This window comes from Oppia nitens, unplaced genomic scaffold (genome assembly GCF_028296485.1).
Source record: "Oppia nitens isolate AA-2021 unplaced genomic scaffold, nextdenovo-longstitch-racon4-pilon3 scaffold2_pilon_pilon_pilon, whole genome shotgun sequence".
NCBI lineage: Eukaryota > Metazoa > Arthropoda > Arachnida > Sarcoptiformes > Oppiidae > Oppia > Oppia nitens.
In genome coordinates this window covers 2882674-2910486 of record NW_026533210.1, presented here as the reverse complement: position 1 = coordinate 2910486, position 27813 = coordinate 2882674, and the positions used below count along the sequence as shown (strand labels likewise).

General features: G+C 25.5%; 1 protein-coding gene across 1 annotated transcript; it reads left to right on the top strand.

Moving 5' to 3' along the window:
• Window positions 1-228: 228 nt before the first annotated feature.
• Window positions 229-27226, top strand: LOC128955599 (LIM/homeobox protein Lhx9-like). The gene is made up of 5 exons (XM_054301273.1): window positions 229-249; window positions 1020-1843; window positions 6316-6557; window positions 7788-7943; window positions 27068-27226. The coding sequence occupies exons 2-5, from the start codon at window positions 1081-1083 to the stop codon at window positions 27224-27226; spliced, it is 1320 nt and encodes a 439-aa protein (XP_054157248.1). The 5' UTR covers window positions 229-249; window positions 1020-1080.
• Window positions 27227-27813: the final 587 nt, after the last annotated feature.

The window sequence follows — 27813 nt, the reverse complement described above, 5'->3', positions numbered from 1 at the left end:
TTATGTAATTAGTTGTCAATTTATATTTTGTGAACATTTATTTAAATTTATTCACATGTGATTTTTTGTTGTTGTTGTTAAATGAAAATATTATTTTATTTTATACAGAATCGTCGAAAAGTTTTTTAAAAAAAGAGTTTAAAATAATATATAAATTTTGTGCAAAATTCAATTGACAAACTTTTTAATTTGATTAATGAATTTAAAACAAAATCAAATTGTTTTAATGGACAAACCATGTTAAAACATGTGAGAAAATTTTTAATTATATATTTATTAATATATTGATAATCATGTGTTAAAGGTGTTAAAATTATTATTATTTTAAAATAATTGACTGAAAAAAAAGTTATTGATAGTATTGTAAATCAGAAAAATATATGAAGTAGTAGTAGTAGTAGTAGTTTTAGTACTAGTAGTGTATATTATACACTGTATAATAATAATAATATTTTAGAATTACTAATAGTAGTATTGCTATCTATTATATGATTATTCTTGAAGGTAAACAATAATTTAAGTGATAATATTATACAAAAATATTTTACGATATTATTTCCGATTGAATTATAATTTATAAATTATAGCATAAAAAGCTTATCATTAATTCATTGATTGTAAATAAAATGAGATACCATTTCCTTTGTATATTTTTTTAACTAATATAATATTAATAAATAAATGAAAATGTCATAATCTAAAACAGTTAAATGAAATTAACATAAATTGTATAAAAAAAATTTAACAGTCATTTATAGTTTCATTGAGTTTTTAGTTATACTAGTAATACAAATACTAAGATATGCAGTAAATTCCTTAAATATCATTACCAATGAACTACTTATTTATTAAAAATAATACAATAATAATGATACAAATAATTATAATTACATAATTATTTATTATTTATATATTATTATTATAATACCGGTAATACATTATTTTGACATAATTTGATCGATTCATTGATTGAAACTTTCAATACATACTATAGTTTCTCTCTATCTCTCTAAACATAGTCAGATAGCTATCATCACCACATGAAATGGTAATGTATTGGACATCAAGTGATCAAATGTCATGCCGTCGTCATCAATGGTGACCGAAATGCAAAACCAATATGACATCAATTCAACACCAGTTGATAGCAAAACAACAAACAATGATCAGTCAGACGGTGATTACGGCGATGACAGCCAACCGCTGATAATAAAATGCGGTGGTTGTGGTGACACCATCGCCGACCGCTACTACCTGTTGACTGCAGACAGACAGTGGCACTGTCGGTGTCTCAAGTGTTGCCAATGTGGCCAACAATTAGAGTATCAGATGACGTGCTTCTCAAGAAACGGACTGATCTATTGTAAGCAAGACTATTATAGACTCTTTTGGTGGCAAAAGTGTGTCCGCTGTCTGCAAGTTATACAACCAAAACAACTGGTAATGAGGATCAGTGTCGACGACGACGACAACAACAACAACAGTGACCACAACAGTAATAGTCACTACTATCACGTCCAGTGTTTTACTTGTGTGGCATGTGATCAACAACTGAAAAAAGGCGACCACTTTGGTCGTCATAATACAGATATTTATTGTCATTTGCATTATAAACAAGTCAATGATAATGAGTGCCATAATTATCACCACAATTTGGTTAATGCCAGTCATGAACTACAGCAACAACAACATCAACGACAGTGCTTCACAAACGGTGGCACCGATTCTGATGATATCTGTGATAAGGCATCAGTCAAATCAATGAGCGATTCATATCATGAAAAGCAATCAAAACATCACCGAAAAAGGAAAACAAAGTTAAGCCAAAAGTTCATCGATAAGTGTAAGTCTCTCTCTCTCTCTCTCTCTCTCTCTCTCTCTCTTTCTTTCTTTCTTTCTTTCTCACTCACCCATCGCTTGCCTCAATATAATGATAACAAGACTTTTTTAAAAATACAAAAAAAAACTTTTCACATACTTTTATTATATATAACCACAAATAACAAACATAAATATATATATATATATAATAAAAGAAACAAAAATTGTGTGAGAATTTGATACAATACACACAAATTTATTGCATTCATTATAATGACATTTTCAAGTGTAATATAATAAAATGCAATAAACACACATTGATTTTTATTTGCGAGTGTGTGTGAAATAAAAATCTATAATCCCTTTAATGCCTTTTTATGAAATGTCTTAATTTGGAAACAAAAATATTATTATTATTTTTTGCGGACAATAGAAGTCCTCTTTTCCATAAAATAATTGTTTAGTTGACATAATATTTGCATAAATAAATATATGACAAATAGTGTTCATAACATTTGAACCTGTTATGTATATAATACAAAATGAACAGTTATATTGTTTGATAAAAAGATGCCGGTGCTTATACATTGTATGTATTGTGCCGCTATAATAATTGCAAATAATTTGTGCACATATTTATATAGAGACATAAATATATATATAAGCCGATTATTAATGGCATATGTTGTGATATGTGATACCGATGCCAATTGGCCATTCATATTGCATATTCAATAATAGTATGAACACCAGCACTAGTAGTTCTAGTAGTAATAGTAGTTAGCATTATTGGAGCACAGGTTTATTCTACCGGCGCTATGCATATAATCTTTGGCACAAAAATAAATTTTGTCAAAAAGTTTTTTTTTGATCTCTTTGTAAACTGAAGAGTGAATGTAGAGAATGGTTACGGAAAGAGAGAGAGAAAGAGAGAGATGAGATAATCCTCTTTGAAGTGCTTGTGAATCGGCTTTTCAATTGCAAACACTTTACTCTTAAACAGTCACAAGTTATGACTCGTGTGTACATACAGTACAATATAGTCTACTACTGTATATCTGTATAAATGATAACTTTATACTCTATGTACTAGTGGTATATGTCCGCCTATTTGCAATGCCTTTCCTCTTTTTCCAATATAATAGACAATAATAGTTAGAGACATGACTACAGTATAGTGTATGCATGTCTTTCCTATTGCTCTCTCTCTCTCTCTCTCTCTCTCTCTCTCTCTCTCTCTCTCTCTCTCTGAGAGCATCTTATTGTGTAATATGAAACATAGTCTTTAATGTGATCCGCTTTTACATAGAAAATGCTATAAAGCTCTGAACATCAGTAGATATACATATAAAATATAATGAAAGTGAGATGTCGTCCAAATAATGTTGATTTCAATGATCATTGCATACCTAATCCCTATATAATTAGGAATATCTGCCAATAATTCCATCATTGAATCCTATATTCATTGAGTAACAACAGTTGTAGCAGTAATATCAACGGCACAGTTAGGTTATGTAACCTATTTGTCGGACACAATAGAGAGGATGCTCTCACATATCGACAACTATAATGATATTTCACTGGGTATGGCATCGCCCGCATCCCTGATTCCGGAGCTCACCGATGATAACAATTGTTATAAATAAATATACTGTAGTTAACAAATATCTAATATACTGTATAATAATAATAATATCTCTGGAAATTCATTCAAACAATTTAAATATAAATTTAATGCCAACTGAAAAAACGTTTTGATTGATTTTATTTCTAAGAGTACAATAAATTTCCTCTATTAATAAAAAACAAATTCATATTTAATGCAAATCAATAGAAATATATATATATAAGCTTTCACTCATACCCATCACACATATAGTATATAATATTTTATTATTATTGGGTGTGTTTTTGAAGTTTTAAAAATACATATTTTTACATATATTTCAAAATATATATATAAGCTGCCAAAATGTAATATAGCTATAGTATTATTATTATTATATACTGTAGTACTATGTATTTATTATAAATAGTATTGTGTAATTTATAACAACTTTATTCAAATTTAAAAATAAAATTCAAATTCAATTTGAAACCTATCAAAATATGCTTATAAATTATTAGATAAGCTATATAAATATATTTAGCTATAGTTTATACAATATATATTTGTTAATCTAGTAAATAGTGTTATCAAAATTTCGTACAAATATTTACAATATATTCAATGAGAATATGATTGACAAATATATTTTGCTATTCAAGTAACTGTTCATCAAAATAAAAAAGCTGTTATCTATTTATTATATACTTTATAATTTTAAATTTTAGCATAATTTTATAATATTTTATTATTTAAAAGAACCCCAAGTTTACACACTAGCTATTGATAAAAATAAATAATAATAATTGATATGAGAGTCAATTTGTTAAATACACAAAATTTTGATGACACACATTACAAATAAAATTCACATTAAACTCATATATGAATATCAATAGCAATTTTGAATAATACACAATAGTATAGTGTTTAATGTATACCTTATTAAACAAAATATCAAAAATCAAAATAAATTTTCCAAACTAATGGACATATTGTTGTTAATTGAAAAGTAGTCCATCATTTGGATCATTGACTAACTTTTTATTTCTCATTTGTTGTTATCCAAACATAATTATACAATAGATGTATAAAATTTATTATATATACACTATATATATATATATATATATATTCTAGTTTATCATAAAAGTTAAGTATCTAGTGTTACTCTCAATAGGGTTTTTTGTGTCGGATTTACTTTTTAAAAATACAAATTTCGTGGGAAAGTCAGGGCACGTGTATGTGTGTGTAGGACACGGCCCTAAAGGTCCCTATTTTATACACTGTTATATATTAAATATTTATTGTAATATAGCGTCTAATATGAATGGGCAGACTCTTGTCAATAGAAGAAACACATATTTGATGGGATGTCATGTTTCCTAATAAATACAATACCATAGCATACAATAGTATTATTTTTTTTATATATATATTTCAAATGTTATATATTTTGATTTTGTTAGCTATGCTAAAATATACGTTTAGTTTAGATAAATACAACTACTCTCCCACTGAATATACTGTAGTTTGTGGGTGAGTTTTAAAATGAAGTGAAGTGAGTGAGTGATGCCTAGATTGGACACGACCTGATGATATCCCTGAGCAAACTCATAGGACTGATTGTTACACATAAGTGTGTGTATCTATAGATAAATACAGTATATATTGATATTTATGAGTGATGAAAACATTTCACTCATATTTTTAGTTTTTGAATAAAACTTGAAAATATAAAATATTTTTTTCAAAATCACATCAATCTCTCTCTCTCTCTCTCTCTCTCTCTCTCTCTCTCTCTCTCTCTCTCTCTCTCTCTCTCTCTGCTCATTCACTCATCCTAAACAATATGTTATAGCACTCGTAGACAACCAGTACATGCATACACTTTCCCTCTTACTGTCGACCCATTGGCCTATTCATTGGATCTTTTATATTGTGTGATCCGGTGGTATTGTTAAGTGCCATGTATTGAGATGTAGGCAACCGGAAAAAAAGTTAGTCAAAGAGTGGCACAAAACTATAGCAAAGTATATACTGTCAACTGTATTGACATTACAATAGATGCCAAAACAATTGTTCGCTGAATTATAAAGATTTTTAAAAGCATATACACAACGATATATAAAGTTTTATATATGTATTGAGAAAAGTAGTATAGTATATACAGTAATATATGGGGTTATACTACTGTATACTATAATACAGTATATGGTTTTATAATACTAGTTTTGTTGGCAAAATACTTTATGGCTTTTGAAAAAATAGTATACTTTTAGTAATATAGTATTTTTCAATTGAAAAGCCGCACGACTTAACTGTTAGTTACCACTCAATAGGTCTTCTCAATAGGGAATCCGTGTTACTTAGCCCTCGGGTTGTCATTATGTTTAACATAATTTTGGCTGTATTTTTAAAAACCACATTATATTATAATATCTTTATATAAATATATAGTATTTTTTTTGTCACACAAACATTGACTTTACACTAAGTAATTAAGTTATATCATAACCAAAATAAAATAAATATATTTTTTGTCCAATAATAACTCAGTTATTATTTATCACTATAAATTAATCTAGCATAAACATGTATAGTTAATTATCTAGTAATAGTCAAACATAAATCTATACTATAAATCATAATTAAACACATGTATAAAGCAAATATATTAATATGAATTTTGTTTTGTTGGTAAATATGCTAATGTTGTTATATTATGCTATTAATTATGCCAAACATTATCTAAATTTATTACACCTATGAATCTTATAACTAAAGATTTTTAAGAAAACAAATAAAATTTTATGACATTATAACTCATATTGTATTTAGCAAATGTATTATCTTTTAATATATATATATATATATATATATAGTGACCTCACTATCACCCAACCATTCACCAAATGGGTCGCAATGTGACTCTCCATCGACAACCACATCATCAACACTGTTGACATCGTTGTCATCTCTGAGACGACCCAAACGGAACCGGACGTCATTCAAACACCAACAGCTCAGAGCAATGAAGCAATACTTTAACCTCAATCACAATCCGGACTCCAAAGACCTGAAGCAATTGTCGCAGAGGACAGGCCTAGCAAAGCGAGTCCTTCAGGTATGCTAATCGACATTATATACTCTACTCTAAGGCCAATAACTGTTATAATAAGCATTAATACTATTCAAAATAATACAGTGGCGTATAATACTGTAATAATAATATTATTAATAATGCAATTGTTTTTTTTTTGTGCTTGAATTTCATTTACTACACAACACTACAATAATATACAGATATATATACTGAGACAATGATAAACAATCAGATAATAAGTTAATAGTTTAGCAGTCAATAGTGTATAGCTGTATATGAAATCAGTATGTTTAACGTAAATTTGTTTTTTATGACATTTTTATTTTATTTTATTATCGCAATATATTTTGTACAAACTATTAGTTTATTGTATTAGATACTGTATATATATATATACCCTAAAAAAGCAAACAATAGATATGTTTAAATAATATTTAATAATTAATTCAATTTCATTTATGAGATGTAGAGAGGAAAACCTTTAATTTATACATAACCTACACATATGTATGTATATATTGAGGCATTGGTTTGGGTCGTAGGTATGCGTCTAAAAACTATTATACGATAACAATAACAATAATAATAATGTAATAAAATATATTAGTTTATATATATATATTTAGTGTAGTCTATGTATTTTGTACGTTATTTTTACAACTGATTATATAATTTTTTTATTGTCAATAAAGTTTAGGGGGAATAAAAAGCATCGTTAACTATTTCCACTTGTTTTATATTCAATCAAATAATTTACATTAATTTTATTTATATACACATATATATATACAGTACAGTATATACTTTATACACACGCCTTCCCTCACACTTCTCATTGAAAATTCAATTATTTTACGTGTAGTTAAAAAAATTATATACAAAAAAATAATGTATTTTTATAAACTCTTATAAGTTTTTGTATGGTTTGGATGAATGATTTGGCCAAACGTCGGAAGTCATAAAAATCATTTGTATTTATAATTTAATGATTTTTTCTCTGTCTATATCTTCATACCTCCTCCTCCTAAATGCCAGTCAATGGACTATTTAGTTACTTATAATAGTAATCGATTGTATTATTAATTATACCGACAATTGTTATGCCAATTTACAACAAACACAAATACTTATAATCGCAAAAAAAGCAGTAAATTTAACTAAAATTTTAAATTATTTATATATATATATATATATATATATATATATATATATATTAATATTAATTATATTATGCAAACTGTCTATCGATAGGTCTGGTTTCAGAACCAAAGAGCTAAATGGAGACGAAGTCTATTACGACAACAAAGTTCAGGGCCTCAGATAGTGGAGGAATGCCAGCCATTGACCGAACTTAATGAATATGCGTTGAGTACTGACGAGGAACAGACCATCATTGAAGAGGAACAGGCGCTCAATAATAATAATAATATTACTACTAATAATAATTATACACATCTCTATTAATTTATACAATAATATATGTAAATGTGTTGTCATTTTTTTTTTGATTAGAAGATAATTTTAAAATTAATATAAATAAATAAAAAAATATTTGTAAAATAAATTCTGTATATTTAAAGAATCTATAATATATTATCGATTGGAATTTTTTTTTTGTTATAGATAGTAATGCTCATAATAATAAATTATTATTGTAATAAAATAAAATTATTTATGATATTTATGAACAAGTTTTTTTCTAGATGTGCATAAATTAATTGTTGTTAATATTAATTAAATTGTATAAATTTTAATAATAGTAAAAAATAGTTGTTATATTATAATATATCGGTCATATTATTATTATTATTAATATTAATACAATGCAAATTATTAAATATTTTATAATAATATACTTATATATATTGTATATACAATATCTTAACCAAGAAAAGATTAACCAACAAAATTATTTTCTTTTTTTAAAAAAAATTGACCAAAAAATAAATGCCAATCACTTAAGGCTACAATTACTCTATTGAGAGGCAAGTGTTTTGCGGAAGAGATCCTATGTATATGTAATATCCCCTCTATTTTATCGATGATTGACATCAAACAGTTAAACACTGCGAGAAGTGTTTTTCAAAAATGAAATAAAATGAAAATATCACAAAAACTAATGACCAAAATATGTATATAAATACGGAATATATTGTATAGTTTGTTGGCTTATAACAAATGACTCACTTTAAGTATGTATTGAATAATGATTTGATTTATGCTTAAACTTATACATTGACTGAACAGTAAAATAGATTAACAAAAAATATCTCCAAAATATAGTACTTAATATACAGTATATACATATACAGTATATTTATATATATAGCACAGTGAGTATCCTATTTCTATAGCAATTAAATCATTGACTCATTTATTATAATATAGAGTAAAAGGCTTTTTTTCGTTGGTCTCCGGAGATCAAGAATTTCAAACAAATATTTTTGTTGAACTTTTCGCTTATTATGCAATTAATCACTATATTTGTGCAAATTTTGCACATATTTGTGGCCAACATTTGAAATTCTAGATGTGATTTGTGGTCATAAATCTCCTACAAAATAAAATGAGAGAAAGAGAGCTAAACACACCATACATGTTATTATTACATTATTAATTTATAAGTTTTCATAGACTAAGTTCAGCTCCCAGTGCTCTCACTTTTTTTCAATAAATTAAATACCATTGAGAGAGAGAGAGAGAGAGAGAGAGAGAGAGCCAACCTAAATGGTGCAAATGATAATTTTGTTGTAATTAATATATTTTACAAATATATATAAATTACTAATTAAACATATATTACACTAACTTAATACTGTTCTGTAGTATATGTTTTCTAGTGAACTACTGTTTTTCTGATGTGATTAGCATTAATATGTAGTTTTTATTATAGTCAGTGCACACACACGTCGACAATAAAAAACAGCTCTTCATTGCCACACATATACAGACCAAACACTGAGAGATCATTGTTTGGATAAAGTATTTCATAATAATGAAAATAACTTATAAATAAATACAATCAAAGAGTATATTTGTTATTATGAGACTAAATATGTCATACAATATATTGAGGAAAGAGAGAGAGAGATATTAAAAGTATCCAAAAGTTGACACCAATTGGTGCACAAAAAACAGTGAACTAACTGTCTTTCATTGTACTGTTTCATAAAAATGACATATCATTCATGAAAAAGGTTGGGATGAGTGATGAGCTCTCCCTATCCCTCTATACTGTACTCTCACACATACTATAATATTTAAAAATATATTCAATACTAGTATTATATGAAAAGCATATCAGAAATGCCAATGATTTTCATGTGTATAACAAACTATGTTATGTTACAGAAAGAGAGAAAAAATATGTATATATTTTTAATATAGTATATTTATAAACTGTATATAACATCCATAGTGTCAAACCATTTCACATCTTTCATGATTATTATAAATATAACTTTTTTTAGAAAATATATTTTTTAAAATAACTTTTTTTGCTCCATAGACAGTGCGTAATGTTTATGTAAAAATGTGATCAATTATTTTAAAAATCATTTACATATTTATAAATCTCTCTCTCGCTCTCTCTTCACTAACTCTGACCATTGATGTCTCTCATCTTCAATATTATATATATATATATATATATATATATATATGAGGACCGGATTTTGGGCGTAAATTTCATCTGTCGTTTGCAATGCTTTGTAACGAATTCCTCGTATATATTCTTCCAGAGAAACACCGGATATCTGAGTGTCTTTCGATGGCCTAAACGGTTCAATGAGTGGCCAATTGAGACAATATATCAATAGACATGTCAGTCGCCAATGAATAATAAAGAGATAAACTCTTTTTTTTGTTAACAAACTATATTGTAATCTAAGTTTCCTATTTAGACCTAAAAATTATTTTACATTTCCAGCTATTTTTTAGCATTAGTTATAGTTTTCAAACAATTTTTGAATTTACAACAAACAAAAAATCGACAAATTTGTTGTTTCGTGTACTAAACAACACAAATGTGTTCACATATTAGCACAGATATGACTATTTATGATGAGATTATAATCTATATTACTTTAACTTACAATAACTTAATAATAATACATTACTGTATGTATTATATGTACTGATATTTTATTATTATTTTGCGGTGAAAACAATAGCTGAAAGACACATGAGATGTGATAAATGAGTTTTGTTTATGAAAAACGATTTCCTGACAATAAGGTAGCGATGATGACGAGGGGACAGACCTTTTGTAATGATAGATAGAGTGGCCCTTTCCGTACACCCATCGAGAGAGAGAGAGAGAGAGAGAGAGAGAGAGAGAGAGACTGTTAGTAAACAGTATTCTAGTAATATATATGTGAGTCCTACACACTGGTAGGCAAAGGTTGGCTGAATCCAATGGACATAATGTCAGACACTTTGAAGGATGATATCTGACTGACTGAATGGATCCGTTAAAGAGCGCCACAAACCTATTGAAACATATGTATTGTGGACTAAGCGTCGCCATCACTGGTAACGGGCCATTGATAATACTATTTGGCACCGCATATACCATTGCAAATACATATTTATAAGCATACATGAGCTGAAACACATATTACAGTTTATTTTTTTACAGTTTAGTATAGTAGAGCTCATGTACGCTGAGAAGGACAGTCAGTCAGTCAGATGAGTACCCATAACGGTGTAATCCCTGTGCGCTAAACTATGGCACCAAACATCGTGGGCTAACTATGCATTCACTATAACTGTAAAAACTGTATCAATTAGATACATAAAAACAGTATTTATTTTTTTGGTTATGCATTCATTCATTTTAAATGAGTTGTAGTGCACAACAAATATTTTTACTTAATTTAAAAAAAGACTTTTTCTAAAAAAGTTAACCATTAAAATAGTTATCGCGGAGACAACAAACCATAGAGAAATGGTATATAGTTTAGTATAGTTTAGTAATAGTAGTAGTGTTGGTGGGTATCATCATCATTGAGTACTATATGATGATCGAGGAAAGGGAGGATGTTTTTTTGGATGGCGTGAAGAATATTTTCTTTTCCATATATAACAGGGAACGACACTTTCAATTAGGGAGAGAGAGAGAGAGAGAGAGAGAGAGAGAAAGCAGACCTTAATTATATAGTTTATGAACTTTGTGTGTGTTTTTTATACTCTATTTTTTCTCTGTCCTTAACCAAAGGGGCGGACTTATATTGTATGGGTAGACACCAGTCATTTCTCACACATCTAAAAAAGTATACCTCATTTAGCTTGCTTTGGGACATAAGTGATAAGTACTTTACAAAATTTTTTTTTAAAAAATCGTATAAATTATAAGCACTTCCCTAATGATTCCTTAATTAATAACATTCCCGACATTGTATTATATAACAGTTATGCTTATGCTATAGTTTTCAGTATTATATACAGTATATATTTCTATCGGTTAAATATTTTTATAACTATTTGATATTTTTATTTCGAAAAATTGTTTATCAATTAACACATAATAAGTTATTGTTTGCTTAACATTTGTGATGCATAAATTGACATATAAACAAATTATTTGATGCATTTAAAAAATTAGTCAAGTTATATATATTGAATAGTTTATCAGTTTAGTTTTTAGTTATATGAAAATTTTATTTCATTATGTAAATGATTAAAATATATTTTGTATAAATACTTATAATATTTTTTAAAAATATTATTAACATTATTGTTAACAATATTATTTTTGTTTAAAAAAATTATTGTCACAATTGAGTGCACATAAATTGTTTGTTTAGCTAAACGGTATATTGTTATTATATAAATAATTTGAAATGTACTGTATATTTTATCATCAAAATATTTAATTATAAATTCATATATATATATATATTGCTAGTTTGATGCAATTTTTGACAAAATAAGTTAAACAAAATATTTAAACAAATGATTAAATTTTTGAATATTTCAAAAAAAAAGTTTTTGGTATAATATTTTTAGAATTAATTAAATATAATTTGCAAAAACTGTTTGTTTTTATTAAATATTCAGATTATTATAATTACAAATATAAACAAACAAATAATTTACTACTAGATTGAATTAGTAAATTTGTCAATCTATTTTAATCAATATTATTTGTCAAATGTCAAATAATTATTTTAATACATTTAAGTTATACTGTTAGAAATTATTAAAACAAACATTACTTGATATATTGAAGTTTTATAATATAATTAAAATTTGATGACTGTTGTAATGTTTTGGTGTAATCACCAATTCATTGTCAACAAAATTGACATTACCTAATAGCTAATTATATGGCAATTAATCATCAATTTAATGGCATATTTTGTGTGTGTGTGTGTGTGTGTGTGTGTGTGTGTAAGTATATTGTCTTTTGTTAAATTTATTTTTATAAAATTAATGCATTTTTGTTGCAGTCATTTGTCTGTTTCAAAGACCAAAAAGGATATTATTGTATTCATAAAAAAATCAGATAAGGAGGACACACACGCACGCAATACAGTGCTCCCGGTGCTCCAAACATTTAAGGGTTAGGCTATATTTATGGGATAATTATTGCTAAATAAGACCTATTAGTCGCTGTATGTTATCTAACAGTTAAATGGTTTGAATCATAATGTGTGTGTGTGTGTGTGTGTGTGAAACCCTTTTTAAAATGATTATTAGTGTATTATTATTATTATTAGACATAATTTAATAATAAATCTATTTTGTAAAAACCACAAATAACTGGACTTTTAAAGAGTGATGGGCATACCTCATGGTTAATGTAGTGGATCATCCAATGTGTAGGATAGGCCACCCAAATGGATAGGCCATTGACGCCAAACAAAATTTCGTTGGACAACACATACACATACATTCATAAAATCATTAGACAACTCAATGATCACAAACTTTGATAGACATTTAAAAAAAAATTCAATGATAAAAGCCAAGAGACAACAACTGTTGTACTAATTTTTAGGCCTAAATAGCCGTTTCCCTTAACTTAATGATAGTGACCACTGATATAACTAAAAACATTAGTAGTTTTTTTATTAACTATCAGTTGTTTAGTCTCTTATCTGACGAAACAAAATTAACCAAAAAAAATACAAAACTATTTACTTGTGTTAATAAAATGTTATATAATTAGTCAGTATTTAAAAATTAACATTTTTGGATAATTATTATTTCCACTAAAAAAAAACATACATAACGTTATACTAATAATATGAAATGCAGTTTTTTTACAAAAGTTTAAAATAATACATATAAGTTGAATGCAATTTTTTTTTGCTTTTTTAAAAATCTAAACATTTTTATACTGTTTTATATTATAAATTACAATAGAAATATATTTATTATACATACAGTTAAATCAATTGTGTAAAAAATTGACTCATAGGTATATAACTTATAAGTTATTATTAAATGAGTTCACTAAATGAAATTTATAAATTATAATATAAATTATTTATTGCTAACACCCTATGAATCAATTGCCACAATTGTTATAGCTATATAAATATAATTTTAGATACATATAAAATAGTATTATTTTAATATAAATTAAGATTCATTGAATTTTCACAATTAATAGTTTACTCGATCTCTAAAAAAACATAAGTTTGCAGTTTTGCTCACAAAATCAGACCCTATAGTCTCTAATATTATATAAGAGTTATATATATCATATCATATATTATATTTAATATATATATATATAAATGTGATGCTGTATGTAATGGCATTTATTATTATTTTTTTGAATTAAAATGATTTTTATAATGATTTTACATTTCACAGAATAAAAAATACTGAATTTTTATTTTTTTTATTTTCTTTGATTTTTTCTTCATTTTGCCGAAAATATAAAAAAAAGGCAAAAAGATATTCACTAATTAGTGATATATATATATATATATAACATTATACAGTATATATATAAGTTAAACTTGAAAAGAGCAAAAATACATAAACTGTTTATTAAAAGTTATATTATAGATATATTTGTGTAATTTTTATTATTTGTATATTATTTTATCATTTAGTTTCACTTAATGCGACAGTGAGTTAAGTCAACAACCAATTTATTTGATATTTGCTGTGTTTATGAAAAAAATTAAGTATAATATATAAGTTTATATGAGAAAAAAATTTAAGTTTAAATATTTATCTTTTAAAAATAAACTTTAATTTTACTCACTCTCAATGCAATTGTATTGAATTAAATGTTTTTTATTTTGTTAAATGATGTATAATTTAATTTTGTGGTTTTAAAACATTTATTTTAAGTTTTAAATAAAAAAAAATTTAGCTCACAAATGTTGATATTATTAAATCCAATCTAAAAATACTTATACACTAAATGTTGCATTTACTACTGTATATGCGCTATTATATTCATTTTTTATAGCAATATTTAAAGAAAAATTATTTTAAAAAATAAATTATCGTAAAATATGACATTTGTATTGAATGTATTGAATGAAATATATATTAAATCAATTGTATAGCAAAAACTGATAGTTCAGTGTATCATATATATGATGGCATAAACTCTCTCTCTCTCTCTCTCTCTCTCTCTCTCTCTTTCTGTTGATGTCATCTGAAAATATCTTTTTAAAAGCAAAGTCTCCGGTGTTTTGCTCCGTATTTTCAGATCTATATTATTGTCTTGTATTTTGTTGAACACTAATGAGCACATGAGTCAAGTGAACGTCAAATATATTATATATAAAATGTATGAATACGTGCTTAAGGCTCACTTGTATATACTTATGCTCATCATTCATATATTATATACAATATATATATACGATATATATCTACAACTCTACTAAAAGGGCAGAACATATTATATATATATAGAAAGCGATTCTAACTTTCTCTTTGTAAAACTCACTAACGAATCGAGTGATGGTTAGAGAAGCTTAAGAGAGTACCGGGAGATACAGCTATTATTATTATTATTTGGATGAATATAGTACTGCAATAGAGAACGAAAGAGAGAGAGAGAGAGAGAGAGAGAGAGAGAGAGAGAGAGATGAAAATGTCAGTGAAATGTTGTTGCATTGGGTTTTGCTGAGCAACACAATCATCCAAACACTTGGCAGACATGAGATTATAAGAGATGTATTATTGAGAATATGTATGATATGGCACATCATTGCCAATGACACAAGTTTTCAAATATATATATATATATATATACTGTATATATATTTATTTACAAATATTTACATCATGTTTACAATTATAACTTATTTTATATTTTAATTTTATCTGAATAACACTAATATTACACTATATATGAAATTTAACAATAAAATAAATAAATTTATAAAATTTTGTCATTTGACATAAATAATTTAAGATTATACATAAAAGTAATATTTATGTTGTTTTTATAATTTATTTTTCAATTATTATAATAATATATTTTTGTATAGATAAAAAACAATAAATGATTCTATTTATTAATACTAAATATTTTAGTCTAGGATTACAATAAAATAAATTTCATCAATAAGAAAAATTTAATCTCGATAAAATTGTGATATATAGTATATTATAGTATAAAAATATTTTATCGTATATAAGATAAGTTTTAAAAAAACTTATTTTAAAATCTCAAAATCTAGAGATAACTTAGTTTTATAAAAAATCAATTTATAAAATAGTTGGAAAAATATTATTATAATCATACACAGTATATATCACACATAAAAATATGTTTATCTATTTAAAAATTGATTTAAATCTGATTATCAAAAATCTATTGAATTGCTTTTGATTTATGATTTGATTTTTTCTAATATTTGTGATAAAATAAAATATTGACTTTATTTCTTATTTGCTTCAAAACACATGTTTGATACACTTAAATGTGTACTAAAAATAAAATTACACTTAAGTTTTTAAAAAGATTTATAACATAACATAACACATAAAATTATTATTATTATTATTCTACTCCCGAAATATAGCTGTCTTATTGACATTTTTTGTGCATTTGTCAAATTATTGATCCCTGAGCTATATATAGTTATACACCAGCTATATATACTGTATATTTGAATATGTAATAGAAAAATATATCAGTTTTTTTGTATTTTATATATAACAGCTCACTATCTATTTGTTTAGCAATTGTTAGCCCAAAGGGGACGGAAAAATCACATTACTATATAATATAATATAATATAGTCGTTTAAAAAACCTATTAATATTAATAATACTGTATATGACTTATGGAGAGCTTCGTATGGCATATGAATAAAAATAATAATAACTGCAAATGAGTTATATTTATATTTTAATTTCTGTATAAAAAACTAAAATACAAACCAAATGTCTAACTCGCTGTCAAATAGTTAATAATAGCGCAACACTTATTATATAATCTATAATACTATCTTTACATTTAATCAAATAACATTGATTTTTTTAGAGCCCCTTAAAAAATCAAACAATTTTTTCATGATTTATAGTTGTTTTATGTATCGGCTATCATATGCTTTTCCAAACTATGGGTACAAACTATACAGTGACGGCTCAATCATATGTTGACTTCGTTTATATAATAGATGCCTACAACTGTATAGGAATATCATACACAGTATGAATACTGTATATATAAATGTTTGACCTCTATTTGCCAAACCATACATCATTTTCATACCCATACCATTGGTATTATGATATTAAATTGATAGTCATTGATAAGCATATTTTTTCTGTGTGACATTTGCCGGAAAATGTCGGTGCGCTTCGTCACACCAATTATATTGATGGTCAAAATCCGTGATTATGACTACTACCAGGACTAGTAGGTGGATGTCATATATTTATATGTACAATGCATTTAGTTATATATATATATATGACACACACACACACACCTCACGGGGATATGTGAAGTGTGCGGTCGATAGCATAATACGTAACACGAGACTAATGCCAACATTTATAACAATAGGTCATACCTTTTATATATGATATGCAATCCCCCGGATAACTAATTGCAGAGTTAACGGCACCATATAATATATCTCTAAATACTATACATGTGCTCTACAACAGCATAGTCTCAAATTGCAATATATTTAGAGAGATCGTGTATTCATTAAAATCATGCCTTCAGTCATAAAGATATTCAATGAATTATTTTCATAAATATCTCCGCAAAAAAAACAAATAATAAGTTAGTTTTAATATATGAAATAATCAAATAAGTTATGTTTTAGTATGTTATTCATTATTGAGATATCATATCATATGATAGTCACGACTACACTGTTAGCGCAAACTTGAAGTCTCATATTTTTTAATAATCATATTTTATGGTTAAAATTTTACATAAAGTTTTTTACATTTATGATTGAAAGGATGAGAAAAAACTCAATGAATTTTTTAAATACTAAAAATAAACGAAAAATATGTTTTTTGTAGTAATTTATTAGTGAAATGTGAATATATTTTGATTATAGTAGTTGTGGTGATGTTTAGTATCCCTCCACCACTTGATACTAGTAGTGCACAGTTAGTGGTCCTCCTATGAGTCGGTGGGCATATATCGGATGATTTAGTAGTATATGTCAAGTAGAGAGACGACTGTATCACTGGATAAGTCTTCAATAGTATCGACACGCGTGCTATACCTGACACGTGACCATTGATTTGGACAAAGATATGTATGTACTGAGAGTTGTAAATGAAGTTTTCAGCCAATATAATGACATCGAGTGGAGCCATGAGTAGCACCGGGAGATTGTGTGTGTGTTAGTGAGAGAGAACCTGATGAGGCATATGGAAGCAATCGGGCGAAAAATAACAATGATTTTTGTGAGCCCTCGGTTTGGGAATATGACTTACATTGTGTGTATGATATGCCTTTAGTTAGTGTTATAATAATCACAATAATATGGGGCCAACCATTTGACTCTAAGTTTTTATTGTTTCATACAATACTCACTACATTCCCTCTCCATTGAGTATATTATAGACTTGATAGCAGACCACTGGAACTGATTTTACAATTCAAACGGTGCTCTCATGCGAACAGATATTAAGGGAATCGCTTCTCTCTCTAACTTATATACAATATATTTCTCTTTCATCGATGAAAAATTCAGTGAAAAGTAAATCTTAAGTCAAGCACACATACCACTCATAATGCATATAAAATAAATTTAAAGGCATACAGAATATATCATATTTATGGTACTGTACTTTACGTATATATAATTTATATATTTAAAAGTAATCTATGGATATGTCTTTGACTGACTGTTCTGTCACTTAGTAGTTATCTTAAAAACAAATCTCTAATCTAATGGTGTGAATCTCATAAATCTTTAAACAAAATTTTTATTATTATTATTGTAATATATTGTTTGCTGAAAACAAAAATTATTACTTTATTTTATTTTCGCTATGCATTGCAAAAAATTATAAAAAAATATCTTGAATATAGCATTCAATGCACAGGAAACACATATTTTACAGTAGTTTTTCATTAAAAAAACTAACAAAATATACGGCACCGTATGACTAAACATTACATAATAGCTTTTTAAAAAATTATATAATCTTTTATTTATGTAGTTTCTCTCTCTCTCTCTCTCTCTCTCTCTCTCTCTCTCTCTCTCTCTATTTCTATGGATTTGAATTGGTTCACAAAACAATAAAAGTTATTGCAATATTTCTTAAGATAGTAATCAATAGAGAGAATAGATAACTATATGTTAAGTAATATAATAGTTAAAACAATGTATTTTTAATTTACATTATTTTAAAGCCCAGAATGAGTGAGTTAGTGAATGAGAGAAAAATGGGAATAAAATTTATGACAATAGCGTGTATTCAAAACATAACTTAACGCATAAATTATTTTAATTACATTTACTTAATATAACTTATAGTAATATACAGAGATGTGATATATTCCTATGTGGTGTTAATTTTGATACTATTATGTCTTAAGATCACAAAAACAAATCATACAAATTAATAAAACATAAGACAAAGCTATAAATTATGTTCACATAAGAGTTTTTGGTTATTATTATTATTATTATTTTATGAGAGAAATAGTTGGCACACAAAAACCCTTATGATATGACTGTTCTCCACAATTGCCACCACTTTATAAAACATATCGTTGTGTTTGTGTAAATGAAAGTCAAACAAACAAAAAATTTTCTTTTAGTATATAATATATAAAAAGACACTTTTAATGTCACTATTTTCTTGAGTGAGAAATGCATTCATTTGTAAACAACTAATAAAATATATCACAATGTATTATATAAAAAAATTAGGATAGTGTTTGTGTGTGTGTGTGTGTGATAGAGAGAAATAAATACAAAAATTTTATAAAACAATAAAATTATTTAAAAAAAAATTATTGAGAGACAGAAATAAGTATAACATTTATACAATTGAATATAAATGTTTGTAATTGTAATTTATATCTGACTTAAATGTAAGCCAAAAATAATTTTATTTTATGTAAGGATGTCAAAGAATTTATATATATATATATATGTATAATATAACAACAAAAATTGTTATTTACTATGCTTTTCACTTAATTATATTCATCATTTTAATTCACAATATATTCAACAATATTCACAATAAGATTGTTGGTCTAAATTTTTAATATTTTATAAATATATGTATATATGAAGTGTTTTATACAATATTTTGAAAGTCATTGTAAACTTTCTTTTGCTTTATTAATAGCTCTCAAAGAAAAGATATACATTTTCTTACAATTTTATTTTATATTTAAAAACATTGTGTGTGTTTAGTTTGTATATACATTATAGTATATGTATGAAATAATTTTAAATGACAATAATAACAATTTAAATGATAAATATATGCAATAATATACATTCATGTATTTATGTTTTTGAATAACGTATGCAAACTAACGCATAGCTACTTTAAAGCTACTATTTCTCAGGCCATAAAAATTACATTAAAATATCTATAATGTATATACACTTAGTATTTAAAATACTATATTTATTATTATATTCAATGGAGAGTACAAACCCATTGTTGTAATGACTTTATTAAGGTGCGCATACAATTGTTCATATATATAGATATTATATATTATAATAATAATAATAATAATAAATAGGATAATAAAAATTTAAATCACTATATATATTATTTGTCGGTTCAAAATTGAGGCCATTTGTTACCCATATTTTTATTACTAGAGAAGCACTTCAATGAACACCAATATTCACACCAAATTCTTTATGGACTATGTTTTGTGATTCACACCAAAGCACACATACGTGTGTACAGTATGTATACAAACACATACATACAGACAGTGTGTGTGTGTGTATGTATGTATGTATGTATTAAACTAATAAAATTGCAAAATATGCTACATTGTAATGTAATAAAATATTTTGACAATAAAAATTTATATTTATAATATTTTGTACGGTATAACATTTAAATATTTTACGGTACATACCGTATATTTGTAACATAAGGCACCCATAGGTACCTATCGTGAAAACAGTGTGTATCGGAAGCGCTTCATTGAACAATAAAATTGCTGTACAATTGTTATGTGTATATTGTATTTTGTATTTATACTATATTTAAATTGTTATTATTATTATTATTGTTGAAAATGCTTAAAAACCTTTTACTTAAATTATCAAAAGCGCTGACATATTCACACAACAGTTCAAACATAACAACCCATTCAATGAACAAATAAGACACCAATTGAGACATTAAAACATATAATGTATTGGGGAGTGAGTGAGTGTGTGTATGTGTGTGTGTGTGTGTGTGTGTGAGAGAGAGAGAGAGAGAGAGAGAGAGAGAGAGAGAGAGAGAGAGAGAGAGAGAGAGAGAGAGAGAGAGAGAGAGAGAGAGAGAGAGAGAGAGAGAGAGAGAGAGAGAGAGAGAGAGAGAGAGAGAGAGAAAGAGAGAGAGAGAGAGAGAGAGATTCACGTCAATTGAATTATTAAAGACATTTCCCAATCAATTATTATGCAAAACATACGGCAAACCATTGAGTGTACCATTGATTGTCAAACAGTTGATAACTACTGTTCAACAGTGAGTGTCGGTTTGGATTCAAAAATGAATTGTATAAAAAATGTGATAAACTTTTTTTTTCTCGACACTTATCACTTGCAAATACGTGACTTATTATCAAATTTTTACGATAAAAATAAAATAGAAAATAAAAAGTTTTTTATTTTCCATTTTATTTTTATAGTTGTTTTTCTCTTTAACTTTCTATAATATTTTTTTATTTCATTCATCACTAGAGAGTGGTTTCAAACGAAATATTGATTTTCTCATTTTGTTTTTAGTATTAAAATTTAGTATAAATTTATAGTTTTATAGCATTGTACGTATGTTATGTAAGTAATACAGTATATATATACATACAGTATTGACAAATATTGAAACTACATAACAATAAATTTTTAAAAATACAATAAATTTAATGTCGTATTTATCGCCTCAAACTATTTAAATTTGTGTTGTGATATAAAAAAGCAGAAAATAAAAATATTTTTTATTTATATTTTGTTAATTAAATATTCAAAACATGACTTTCGCGCCGCAAACACAACACATTGCAGTGAAAAGCCATTGAAGACATAATTTCTTTTCATTTGATAATTTTGTTTTAATAGCATTTCATTTAAATATAATAATAATAATAATAATAAACTATAAGAATATTTAGAAATATAAATATAAAGTATATGTGTTTTTGTTTTTTTATGTCACCAAAAAAATGAGAGAATCTTTATTTTTGTTTCTCAAAAAAAAAATTATTTTATTTTATTTTTTGGTCGCAAACCATTCATTGCATTTTGAGATCTTAATCGTGAGTTTAATGAGCAGTCATTTCTTACACAAGAATTTCTTTGACTATCCCTTAAAGATATATATATATTGTATAATTCAGTATATAATACTATATATATAACAAAAAATAAAAACTAAACAAAAATTATTAAAAAAAATAATAATAATAAACAATATATAGTGTTCTAATGTTGTCAATTCAAATGCCTTTGTGATTAAATCTCATATTAATTATTACTGTTAATAATTATAATCAAAAGTTTTTTTTTCAATATTTAAAATTTTTCTTAAATGATCATAATTTTTGATAAGTTTATTATTTTAATTTTATGATACGGTAGCAATTATTTATTTAAAATTTATAAATTAATTTTGCAAAGCTATAGCCACCAAACTAAATGTTGTTAACTACTTATACATAGATTATAATAATAATAACTGTTTAGTAGTCCTATTATACTGTAATATCAACTCTATATTTGTCTTAAAAATCATAACTCAATGCTTTACCTCAAAGCAAGAAATATTGTAAGTGCTGTGCGCGCGGTGTCCGACAGTGACGTTGAGTAGTGATGCCATTACTTCAATCAACAGATAAATTAGTTGAAAAAACTGAGAGAGAGAGAGAGAGAGAGAGAGAGAGAGAGAGAGAGAGATTAAGCAGTTGTTGGTAGCGATGGTGAAGACATGCAATCCATGAAATGCAAACCCATCAGTGCGTCAATTGCTTACAATTAACCGCTTTATGACTGCACTCCATACCAGTGCTCAATTCAAACTAATATAAAGCAGACTCAATGATGAGGCGATCGGTTCAACACTAACTGTCAGTTAAGTCCCAGTCCTTCAATTATTAGCGTCAAAACATTTACTTTTATCTGTTATTTGACATAAATTGAGTTTTATTTTAAATGTTTAAAAGTGAGAGTAGTTTAAAAAGATTTAATATTTATTATTAGATATAATAAATGCAATTAATATATAAAACTTTTAAAACTATGAATTGTATGACTATATCGGTATATGAGAGTTGTTAAGGCTATTAGTGTTAAAGATATTTGCAATAATTAAAAATTGTCTTATATTTAGAAATCTTTTTTTTTATTATCTTAACATTACTTTTATAAAAATGTCTTTATATATATATTTAATAAAAAAAACTGATAAAACTATTATATATAATAGTTTTATCAGTATTTTATTGTAAGACATAAATACAGTGAAAACGGGACAGCCGTTAAAAATTATATACTCATAATTTAACTGATATATTAAGCCAAAACTACTATAAATGTATATTAATATACAACTATACAGTGTATTCACTCTTAGCTATCTTAAAGTCGGTTTGAAATCATAACAATAAATATGTTTTTTTAAATAATATAAATTTTAGTCTAATGACAGTTATTGTGGTTAAAATTATCACTGACTGCTACTCGTGTACTAAGCGTGGGTTTCTCCATAATTTATATATAAATTTATATAATATATTATTTATATACAATATAATTATCTATTATAGTAAATTTATATCTTATTATACCTACAGTATAATAACATAGTAGCAACTTTTAATTATGTTTACATTTTGCTTTTTAAAAAAAATAAATAGTTAAACTAAAATCAAAATTTTATCTGATCACTTTAATATTGTACAGAAAATATAAATTTTAAGTATAATCAAATAATTTTATTGTATAATCGTTTTTGTAAATTAAAAATTATTTGTGCTTGTCGTTTTTTCAAAATAAAAAAAACTTGATTTTTTTTAACATACAGTAAAAGTTTAGTTTTTAAAAAAATTTATATCTATTTTCTATTTTATCGATAAATTGTTTTGTTTGCAATGTATTAATACTATACAACCACATCAAACAAAATCATTTATTTGATATACTATACAACGGTTCTCTTGAGCACTGGTATTCACTGGTGAACCGGGAGATAGAAAGAGAGGGTATGTGAGAGAGCAGATGATAATATGTCTGGTTAGACACAACATTTCGCTTATATATATATATATATATATATACAGTATATACAGTACATAGTTGTAGTGTGTCTATAATCATCTGCCCTCACCATTCATTTTGAATATTAATTTGAAATTTATTCAAAATAGATGTTAAAACCATTAATTTCTGGCAGTCAATGAAATGACTTTAAATAGTTATTATTTTTTGTTGTTGTTATTGTCTATTAAGTTGATTGTCTAAAAAATTTCTACATATGATATTTCTAAATAATAAAAACTGTTTAAAAAAAGTATTTGTTATTCATATATTATAATTCATAAAAATATATGGAAAATAACAATATATTAATCATTAAATCTTATACTTGGTTTGAATATTTTATATACATTATACTTGAATTTTTTTAAAGTAGTTATTGATAATACAATACTATTGTATTATATATATATACACAATATTATAGTGTAGTACTTTCTTATAGCTAAATGATCAATAAATTGTAATTATTATAATCATAATCTGAGTAATGTTTGACAATTTGCAAGTTTGAGATAACAATTAATAAACATAATAAACAATATGATAGTGAAAACAAACATAAGTAACAAATATCAACGATTTGTGTCTAATTTTCTATGACTTTATTACTATAATTGTTATTATTATTATTATAGCTTACTATCGGAAACCCTTTGTATAGTTTTTTTTCAAATGTCTATTCAATAATCATAACAATTAACGACATATAATACACTAATGAAGACACAGATTTGTCGCTCATCTGTAAAACTATGAGAGAAAAAAAGTGTAAACAAAATAAAATATGAAAAGTAATAATAATAATAATGATAATCACATAATTTAAATACGTAAATATAAGGTTTATTATTATATAGTTAAAACACTCAAAAAAAATAATAATAAATAGTTTATTGTTGTTGACTCTATCTCTAGTAGTAGTCTTTATTATATTATTTTACTACTATTTTACTATTAATAACTATAATTAGTATATCTTAAAACATAATCTTTATGTACCAAAAATACATACATATAATAGCTATTATATAACAAAAATATTTTAATAAATATTTTTTTGCTGTTATCATTTTTATTGTTATTATTATTATTATTAAAATTTTTGCTTTTTTTACTATTATTAATATAAAAAGTTTAAAGTTGAAGCCTTTAATGACAACCCTTTAGGCCAACCAAACGAATTTGACAATAAAAATGATAATTTTTGGACAATTAACTCAACTATTGCTCATTTATTTATTTATTTTTATTAAACAACTATTTCTTAAGCTACCTGTGCTTTTCATAGTAATTGACTCAATTAGCATTAAAATGAATTCAAATTAAGCAATTTTCAATGATAAAAATTAAATTAAATTATATACTTATCTTTTTTTTCATTGTCTGTATTATTATTGTATGTCTAATTAAGTCATAAGTATGTATAACCATTGTATATCTCAAATTTAAAAAAAAAATCTAATGACTTAATTTCAATATATTTCAATATTTTGATACATTATATTAATGTTATTTAACATTAAATTTAATTGTTATATTTTAATACTAATATGAAAAATAATTTCAAACTAAACACTAAATATAAAATTCATATTAATTGAAATCGTTGTTAACTTAAAATAATAGAAATTTTTATTTTATTTTGTTTAGTTGATTATATATTTTTTTTAAATTAAAAAACTTTAAAATTAGTTGTGGGAATCAAAAAAGGCTTTAAAAAGCGTTGATAATTGTGTTATTAAATTAACATAAGAGATGAAAAGTGAGTGCGAAAATTCAATTTATTTTATGTGTTGTCATTGTTTTTAGCATTTATTTAGACTTTTATATTATTATATCATTTAAAATTATACAGCAGACTATTATTTACTGTACTGATACTGTTTTATTATTTCGTAATATTGCATGAATTACACATTAGTTTTATATATATTTTAAAAATAACTGACAGTCCTATGAACTAACAAAGTGGGGAACTCCTAATAAAATATGCATTTGTGTTCCCGTATTATGCAATAGTCAAAGAGTTTTAAAAAAAAGTCGCAACAATATGGCATTCAATTGTTTGATTATATTTAGCGATTGTTATGCATTTGTATGTATCATATCTTACATTTTAAAAGTATATTTTTAAGTTAAACTGATTTTTAAAAAAATAAAACTTTATCTGCTTTTTTCATGTAAAATACTATATTTAATACTATATATTATCAGTGAAATAACTCTTTTTGAACTATAATTTAATGATTATTACTCTGATTTTTTTAAAGATGTTTGATAAGTTTGATACATATGATATGACATACACACACATATTGTACATAAAGTATTATAATAATATTATTTTTAAAACTAAAACTATTCAAAAAATTATTTGAAATATTTATAAATTAAGTGATTAACCATAGATTGTAATCAATAATAATAATAACTAAATCAAATAAGACTAGTTTAAGTGCTAAAGATAACTATGTTAGCCAACTATACCGACAAAATTTTTACCGAAAAACCATAGATAGACCCGATTCTGTGGTCGTCTTGTTTTTTAGGTGATTTTTTATGACTATTTTTTGGTGTTATTTATGTGACGGGTAGTTGGCGTGTAAGCAATAGTGGTCGGCGCCCAACATACAGGCGCTTTTCGTTGAAGTCCTTGTGATATCCGAGTGGTGTAAATTCAGAGATGAGATGCCTGTTGTGCTCCGGCGCTGTCTGTTTTCCAATACTATGCCCAACACTGCTTCTCCTATTTTCTATCGGTTCTCTCCCTAACTCTCAACTATTGAAAGACACGCAAACTGAGTATTCAAGGGATGGTTCTCACTGAACAACTGTATATACAGACTATGTATGCATGTGTGAGCCTCTCACTGACTAACCACTCGTGACCGCCTATTTGATCCGCCCCTACCTACTGGTACTCTCAGAACATACACACACACTCTCTACAGTGTGTATGTTATGTTGGATGTCATCATTAGTTTAGTTCTGTGGATCAGATTTTACGAGTCGTATGCCGTCTGTAATGCTTTTCCAACTGTTCCCATATACTAGTATATACTATATAGAGAGTGCTTCTCAGGTTTATTACATACTATTTTATAAGCTGTGTCTCTCTTTCTCTGTTTTAAGAGCTTAACACAGAATATTAGTTTATATTCAGTTGACTTTTCATTAATTGCATAAAAATCAATAAAGTATTTGTTTAAAAATATATATAAATATAACTATAATACTCTCTAATTACGAAAAACCCTTTTTTTAAAAATAATTATGTCAAACAACATAAATAATTATTGATTTATATTTTTGTGTTGTATATAATAAATAGAAAAAACTTTTATAATATTGTGTGTTAA

Excerpts from the sequence above, each read along its gene's own strand:
- LOC128955599 (XM_054301273.1), top strand. The coding sequence starts at position 1,081 with ATGCCGTCGTCATCAATGGTGACCGAAATGCAAAACCAATATGACATC. Across the intron at positions 1,844-6,315 it reads CCAAAAGTTCATCGATAAGT|TGACCTCACTATCACCCAAC; the intron begins GTAAGTCTCTCT and ends ATATATATATAG. Across the intron at positions 7,944-27,067 it reads CCATCATTGAAGAGGAACAG|TGGTCGGCGCCCAACATACA; the intron begins GCGCTCAATAAT and ends TGTAAGCAATAG.